Source organism: Amblyomma maculatum, chromosome 10 (genome assembly GCF_055883805.1).
Source record: "Amblyomma maculatum isolate TAMU_Amacu chromosome 10, ASM5588380v1, whole genome shotgun sequence".
NCBI classification, from domain to species: Eukaryota; Metazoa; Arthropoda; class Arachnida; order Ixodida; family Ixodidae; genus Amblyomma; species Amblyomma maculatum.
In genome coordinates, this window is record NC_139353.1 from 30,214,508 (window position 1) to 30,223,076 (window position 8,569).

Below are 8,569 nucleotides of genomic sequence, written 5' to 3' on the forward strand. Positions count from 1 at the left end.
ATCTCGTCTTCGTTCCCACGCCTTAGCCTTTTGATGAACAAATCAATCGCGAAACTGCGTGACTGAAATCAGAGGTAATGAGGTAGGAAGGAAATCTTTCCTTTCCCTCATTTTTTCATACCGTTCGGCTTTAGCGATCCCTTTCCCTCTTGACGCTGTTTGCTTATATGGAGAGGATGGAGTATAAAAGTGATCGCGCATGGCTGCCTACCATCGCATCTGGTCGGATACCTATATCAAGGAACACGATGGCATCTGGCGGTAGGATTCTGGTTCTGGTGGTGACTTCGTTAGTAGGTGAGCGCTAGTTTGCTTCCGTTTCCTTTTAGAGCGCAGCTCTTTGGCGCCCGTTCCTGGGTTTCGCGGCGTCGGCTTTGTCCCTCGTAACCAGCTCCACTTTCACTCCCACCTTCCTTCCTTCCCTTACTGCATGATTCAGGTGTCCATAGAAGCAAGTGTGACAGATGCTGCGCCTTTGCATTCCTGTGAACTAATTATGAAAGGCACGCTTCAGAGCTCAAGGAGGAGACGTGACCACACATTGTACACACGGCTAAGATAATAATTCATGAATAATGCGAGCACCCACACCGAATTGCAGGGTAGCATGTGCAGTAACCGAGAATTCACACACTCACAGAGAAAAGCATCATATTTTGATGTAGTTTACGTATATACAGCTAGTCTGATAGTCCGGATCTCTAGCCGATCGTCCCTTGGCTTTCGAGGAAGGCCTGGCCCGGATCTAGCCCGCCTTCATTTTCCTTTAATACATATATTGCTAGAAATTCGATGAAACACTTGCTAACTTTGGCTACAGTGTTTTCAAGTCAGTTTGAGATATTTGCGAAGGTTCTTTCTTCTCATCTGCAGCTTGTGGCATTAGTCTCTTTGCCGCGCAACGTTCCTATGGGCCCACGCGCTGCCTCCCGCAACCTCCCGATAACTTAATTGCTCTCTTCATTTCTCCGACCACAAAGCTTCCTTCATGACAATGAAGAATTGTTAGTGGAGTGTTTCTTGGAGGAATATGTGTGAAAAATAAAATAGTTGTCTGTAATAGTACATACATGTCTTGCTAGAAGTATGTGCCTCAATCTATCGAGAAAGGTGAAACAGCTAACGAGCTGCGCTCAAATTTCGCCTTAAGAAGTAACGTAATCGTGGGCAAATTTTTTTTTTTTGCGTTGTCTTTATTATGATACAAAACTTCTGCATACATTGACGCACTATGTCGCCTGCTGTTTGTCTGCTTCTGTTACGGCGGTTTATTCACTTCTTACGGTCATTATACGATCTGCATAACGCTACAGAAGACTTGTGACGCTCACTGAAGTGATTGCGCCCTACAGCCGCATTGAGCAGATGTGCCAGATTCTTTGCTGACCTTAAACTACAGGCAAGCACACAAAGACAGTGCTCGAACTATGTACTGATAGGGGCTGTTCTGCACAGTTTTGAAAAAAGAAACGATCCTACCCTTCGAGGTGTCTTCTTGGGGAAGAGACAGTGGGGTATGAGTCGGTATCGCTGTGGGAAACAGAATGCGAAAAATAGCGCGGAAGAGTTACATCAGAAACAGTAATATACAGGCAACTTTTTTTCTCAGAGAGAAAATGTACATGACATCACGTTTTCAGTAGAAGGCGCATTAAGTATATTGCAAATGTGATCCACAAAACATGAAGGAGTGAAGCAGAAGTGAAACCCACGACAAATATATGTGATATTGGTTGTTATACAGACAAAAACTAACACTCAGAGGAGTCATGTGGAATGAACTGCTATTTCTTTTAAAACGGAAATAATGCTCACCTCAATATGCGAATATTTTATATGCAATTTTGGGAATGCCTGAGATTTTCTGAACTGTTTGGACTTTTACTTAAGTTTCTATTGAATCAGATTATTAAATACATATTCAATAAGACTACATCTGCATGCAACTCCTTGCGTAGTCAAAGTTTACGTGAGAAGGTAGGCGGCCCGGATAGCGGCTATGTAGCCACTAATTCTGGAGCCTTTATAGCCGCTGATTCTCTCTCTTAAAAGTAATTGCTAAAGTAATTTTAACACGTGTAAAAAATATTGCAAAAGACCTCCTTTTATGCAAGATAAAATACGCCTCTGTACGGTACCCATTACGGCGGTATGTCATCCAATGGTCAAAAAGTGTGCAGAAAATATTTCTACCATTTTGTGTTGAAAATCTTAATGCCCCTTTCAGCGGTCGAGCCGCGTCGGCACCCGTACAACCGAGCGAAAGAGAGTAGCGAGCCAAGGATTATATTCCAGAAGAGATAGAAGAGCAATGAGCTCTGAGCCGCTCGCTCATCTGACACCCGAAACAGCTCGCTGGGCACAGTGCGGGCCTCACCGAGGCCGGCATCAACAAACACCTCCCTGGCGTTTGTTGGTCCTGGGCAAGCAATAAAATTAGGTCCAGGGCACCCAAAATTTCATCAACATAAATGCAACGTGTGGGTAATACTTCGCCCAAATTATCTGTGCAAACAAGATAAACTGCTGTGATCTTGCTTTTTTGTCCACAATACCTTGATCGGCTGCGAGACAGTTTATTCAAGTGAGCAGGTAACCCACTCAAAGCATGAGCGCACATTACGTATATTGTTGGCCAATAAGATGTTGACCAATAAATTAAACGCGATAACGCTGAAATGGGGACCTCGCTAATTGTGCGCATATCCTACTAATAGAGAGGAGCCAGTGTATGTAAAAGTAGCAAAACATTCTTACGATTTTAATTTTTATTTTGGGAAACGATTTCTAGTAGATTTCACTGTTGTTCCATACACATCAATGAGACGGCACTCGAAGCGTGCCTTTTCCTCCCCTGAAGACTGCTATGCCCAAAGGCCATTCGGAGCGAGTCTGAGAATTATCATTAAAAATTGCTTCCCATTAAATATATATAAACTAAAAAATCAAAAGTGCGCAGATGCGTTCCGAAGAATCTTGAGCTTTCACACGTTTTGGGTACAGGGAGAGATAGAGGGAAATAAACTGAGCATGATAGTGGGAGGAATAGGATAATAAAAAGTGCTTTTGGAAAGCTGACTCTTCGAGAGTTATGGTGATGTAAATAGCACTTAATTTTTATGAAAGCAATTTTACATCGCCTTTACGTCTTTGCATCTTACACTCAGCATCGTGCAAAATGAGTGAGAGTAAACAAAAAAGAAGATATTTCTCGTGCATTTATACGGAGCCCATTCCTCTTCATAGGCTGCTTTTAGGAGAAAACGGAATTCTGTATGTATTCTTTAAACTTCCTCAGTTCCTTAGAAGTTAACGTTTTCACAAGCTGTAAATTTTTGAAGTCAAATTTTTAACAACGCAGCAGTTCAACAAATCTAGTATCGTGCTTGCTGCATGATATCCTGGGTAACTTATATGTTAAGCTTCACTTAAAGAGGCCCATGCATCTTCATAGAGTGGCTGTTCGGGCTGTTATAAATGGCAGATTATAATAATACTCCCCATTAGCTGGGCCTGAATGAGGCAGATGGAAATCGACTCTATTATCAATTTACGATCAATATAAACCGAGAAGTCAACTCCACTGAAACAGTGGCAGAGCTGTCATTAGGTCGCCGTAGTTTATCGTTGCAAATCTAACTGCTCCTATGATCTGTTTAAGCGCATCGCCGTAGAGTGGGACTCTGGAAAGCCGTTTCGCTTAATACTTTTCCTTTCAGCGTTGCCTGCACCTTCGACAGGCACCGCGAGATGCCGCTACCATCATATGGACTGGTATGTGCCATGTGTGGTGCAAAAATGCTTTGTCGTTCAGCTTGGAACAATAAACCGCCTAAATTCTCTTTTTCTGGCCTTCTGCTCTTCTTATGTTAAAAAAGGGCAGGAATTTATTAATATCTCAGGTCGCGTTATGTTATCTCACGTTCGTCTTCTTCGATAGTAGCACTACATAAAATTCGCCGTTCTTTCTAAGATTTCAGTGACCATTAGTACTAGCTGCCTTTGGTGATTTAATATAGTGTCGGTATATTTTACTCCTGCTCAATTAGCTGAGGTGGCGTTTCTAATCTGCTTTATAAGTGTCTGAAGCCTACCTACCTGTCAGTAACACCCATGTACGGTAACACTCATCATGACGCGCAACCATCTTATGGTTACCGAATCGATGAGCAGGATGGCACTGCTGCCTTGGCACAGTGCATAAAAATGGCACATGAAACCTTCAGGCTTCACTTTTCACTTCTGCGCACTGGCATTTCAGTCTCCATTTGTGTTCCAGGTGTGTGCCAGGCGCAGTTGAAGGAGGGCTGCAAGATTGAGACTCTGCGGGCATGTGGGGAAGACTTCATTCCCTATGTCAAGAGCCCGCACCTCTACGAGTCCGGGCAGGAGTTCGATGAAGGCTGCGCGTAAGTGTCACAATTTGAAAGTATTGAAGACTAAAATGGGTAAACAAGAAGTGGATTAATGTGACGTAGAGTATGTGACATCACGCAACCGGAAGTAGAGCCAAAAAGGGGCATAGGAAGAGAATGGCGCGCAATTTGAAAGTACCAGAGACTAAAATGGGTAAACAAGAAGTGAATTAAGTAACTAAAGCAGCAGGAAGCAACCAACAGCAACATCCGTGCTTTCGCATTACTCCAATGCAGATTATGCAGTGCTGTTTAATTGTTTTTAAATTAACTGAGCTTACTAGTATAATTCAAGAGGGAAGCATATAAGAGCTGTATATTACTGGTACTCAACTTTGTGGAAGAAACGCAAAGGTGAACGAAATGGGTTAAACAAAGACTAATGTATACAAAGTTCTATAGAAAATGAACACATTAGGTCAGAGAACAAACTCGATTTAATGACATTCTAGTCGAAATCAAAAAGAAGAAAAAATTGGTGTGAGCAGGACAAGTAAAGCGAAGCCATGATAACCGATGATCGCTAAGAGCAACACGCTAGATTTCAAAGGAAGGCACGCGTAAAGCGGGGCGGAAGAAATTTTTGGCTTATGGAGTTTAACGTCCCAAAGTGACTCAGGGTATGAGAGACTTCAAAGTGGAGGGCATTGGAAATTTCCACCGTTTGTGATTCTCTAACGTGCACTGACATCGCACAGCACACGGGCGTCCTGCTTTCCTCCTCCACCAAAATCGGCTACCACACAATGGATTCGATTTCGCATCCTTGAGCCTTGAGCAAAGCAGTCGAGTGCCCTAACCACTGTATTATTGCTGTGGAAGGGCGTGAGAAAAGTTGGGCGTGCGGGTGAGATGAGCGAGCTGCAGGCATCGGGAGGCGGAGGCTAGCACAGGGGCGGATTGGATATAGGACATAATTGGATATATAGGAGAGGACTTTATCATGCGTTGAGTCAAGATGACGACGGTGATTATATGATACTAAACAAAAATTTATGAGTTGTATGGCACGGTGCTGGAAGCTGTGTTTTCATTTCAGCACTGGCAAAACACAAGTTGCATGCACCTTGAAATTCATTAAGGAATGCACACAAGGATTGTCCCAAGCAGCGGCGCTGATTGTCGTCAAGGCCTTGGAGGAGGACATGGAAGCAGTCTGCACCATTGGGTCGGATTCGTATAGACGTAAGTCTATTTCACACTTGACTTTACTTTTTGGGCACTGTGTGGCAAGTTATCTAAGATAACAGATATTGTTAGCATGTTGAGATCGCGTAATATTTTCATAGGTGACACTGTTCTCACTATAGACAATAACTGTCAACTGAAAACTTCTGCCATTGTCATATGCTTCAAGGAGAACTGAAAATTGTGCGAGTTGGATTGAAATGGAGCACTCGTGTCGTCCCCTATTGGTATTGTGGGGCTCCGCAGCCCCTTTAAGTGTTTTAAACCGCGCGCGCGTCTTCCTATTTGTATTGTGTTTGCACGGGCAGCGCGAGTGCGCATGAGCGAGCAGATAATCTTGGAGGGCGTGATGTTAGCGGCGACAGACGAGGGTAGATAAGCGCGTCGGAAGCAAGGCTCGGGGCCTTTTTTGCCCCGGCGGAGGGGCCGGCACGGGGCAGCCGGCGAGCGTCATGGGTCAGCAGAGTGTGCACGGACGACTGAAAGAAGATCGCCGACACCAAGATGGGAGCAGTGCCTGCAGAAACGGACTAGGCGTATTCGTGTGAGTTGCTATCACGCGAGAAGCAATGTTACTTGTGCGGCCGTTGGCGCTTTGGCCCTATTGCTCGTTTTATTCGCTCCGCAGTGTTTTGTTTCGCCGCGGTAAAACCCTGGCATTCTTCCCGCTTCCCGTTGGTGTTCTATTGTCGCGCGCATGAACAGCCTGTTCTCAGCGCAGTAGCGCCTGATATTTCTTTGTTTTGCTTTTTCGTTTATCCGGAATAAACCGGTGTTTTTGAGAGACTGGATTTGTCACTCGTCGGGCGAAACCGTGGCTCGCGGACCCGGTTTTTTTTTTCTTTTTTTTTCTTTTTTTTTTTTTTTTTAAGGCGAGGCCTTCAGTATATAAGAAGAACGGAAAACTCCTCGAGTTTGAATGAAATATGGAGCATTCGTGTCGTCTCATATTGGTGTATAAGAAAAACGGAAGAATGCGCGAGCTGGAATGGAATGAAGCACTCGTGTCGTCCCCTATTACTCTTCATCTTGTGTACTGTGATTGTTGCATATTCATCTCGAAATAACAAGAGCGTACCACGCAAGGAGGTGACACAACCATATACTTCTTTTGCAACGTAAAACCTCGTACATCTAAACTGAAAAAGACGTTACGATTTCTACTGCAAGCATCTGGATCGATTCGCGCCAGTAACTGTTTTCAACCGCAAATATAAGCTACTTTACCTTTCCTTTATCTCTTTTTTTATAACATCAATCATTATTGGTTAGCACGTACCTGTTCCTCAATTCTGTCACTCTTGAGATGTCCTTTGCGGAAATTTTACTGACAGCGCCGAGAATCACCGCGCAATCATCTTCGTGCCTTGATGTTATTAGCTGTTTTTTTTTTTTTTTTTGATGTTTGCTTGGTGGTAACACATGTACGGGGCAGCCTCAGCCAAATCCCCACACAAGAGCCTGTATTTCGTGACTGACGACTTTCGCCTGTGCCACTGCTCCAGATTACCAGGGGCTGATCAAGTGCATGAATTCCGAGGGTGATAAAATCAACAAGTGTTTCAAAACTTTCCACGGTGTTCTGGAGCGGGCCATCATCAAGGGTGCAAGGAAAGACGTAATTCCCCAAGCGTGCTGGTGGGTATTTGCAGTTATACTTGTCACAACGTGTGCACTGAAGGAACGTCTATATAATAATGTAAATATTTCTGCAACATACATATATGTATTGTTTTTATAGAAGTAACCAGGCTATGCTATCTGATTTTCAGCCGTGTACATGCTAGACCTCTTCATGCACAGCAAAAGACAAAAAGTTGCCATTAGGATAGATAGCATTTAGCGCTCGAGGATCGTCTTAAGTTCTCTAATGCAGGCAAATCTGTCGAAATGTTTAGCTTTCAGATCTGAGAAGCACACCATGCAGCCTGGATGGTTTTGGAAAAGACGGTAGGCGTGCATGCATGGCAGACATGCGTAATCGAGAGCCAAGTTTGCCAGATGCAGCCGCGTAGACAAAAAATTACTTCGAATCTACCACGATGCGTACTCATTTAGCTGGTATCAATATGAGGAGGCTGGGTAATGGGGCAGCGCTGCAATACATTAATTCTGTACACGCGCATCCCGTAAACATTTGCTGACGACTGTACACGTGTATGCGTATATGTGTGCTTGCGGAGATGTGGGGATGTTTATGCGCATTTGTGCGGGTATTTCGCGTTCGCATTGAAGTAAACAGTTGAAAAAGTAAGATACTCTAGTATCGCGTACAAAAGCAGCCAACTATAAGCAAACAGGACGATGAATGTTGCTGATGCGGTCGGGAAGGAATTACTTCGATTACTTTTCGTACTTTTACCAGTTAGGAAGTAAAAGATCAGATCTATAAGAACGGTAATATACAGCACTCTTTGACATTTTCTCATTCGGTTCGGATTTTTGACACATTGCAGCGCCTACCATGACACGACTGACTGCCTCTCCAAAGCTCTGGCACCATGCGAAAGCGTCGGAGCCAAGGATTACATGATCCGATATTTTGAGCAGATTTTCGGAGAAATACTCGACCTGGTCTGCGGCCCGCACAAGAAGGGTTCCAACGAGTGCAAGACGTTGCCGCAGCCGCCACGTCTGGGTCCCAAAGACCGCAGGGTTCCCAACTTCGTCGAGCTCACTTTGGAAGCCTCCACCGCCATTGGACGAAAGAACTAGCGCGCAATTTTCAATTTTTCATCAATACATTTTTGTGTAGTTTCGATAAGATACTTCAATGAAGTGTTTCATTAAAATTTTACGACAGAAGTTAGCAAGAAATAAAAGAACAAAAAATTTTCGATACTTCATGCAGCCTTACTTTTGGGCCTGGTAAGCCATCATGCCATAACGGGGGCAACAGAGGTCCTCTAATTCCCTGCGCGTACGGCTGTGACCATTTATGGTCCAGAAGGCGCCTTACAGTACGA

The 8,569-nt window shown here is 44.1% G+C and overlaps 1 protein-coding gene across 1 annotated transcript; it reads left to right on the plus strand.

Annotated features, from left to right (window-relative positions):
* Positions 1 to 248: 248 nt before the first annotated feature.
* On the plus strand, positions 249 to 8,318 carry LOC146176038 (uncharacterized). Its single transcript, XM_084580903.1, has 5 exons — positions 249 to 297; positions 4,280 to 4,409; positions 5,455 to 5,600; positions 7,109 to 7,241; positions 8,060 to 8,318. Exons 1-5 carry the CDS (start codon positions 249 to 251, stop codon positions 8,316 to 8,318), a joined length of 717 nt encoding a protein of 238 aa, XP_084437029.1.
* The last annotated feature ends 251 nt before the right edge of the window (positions 8,319 to 8,569 follow it).

Bases quoted from the DNA above. Each gene is read 5' to 3' on its own strand.
- LOC146176038 (XM_084580903.1), top strand. From the start codon at position 249: ATGGCATCTGGCGGTAGGATTCTGGTTCTGGTGGTGACTTCGTTAGTA. The intron at 298-4,279 runs GTGAGCGCTAGT...TTTGTGTTCCAG, and splicing joins GGTGGTGACTTCGTTAGTAG to GTGTGTGCCAGGCGCAGTTG. The intron at 7,242-8,059 runs GTGGGTATTTGC...GACACATTGCAG, and splicing joins GTAATTCCCCAAGCGTGCTG to CGCCTACCATGACACGACTG.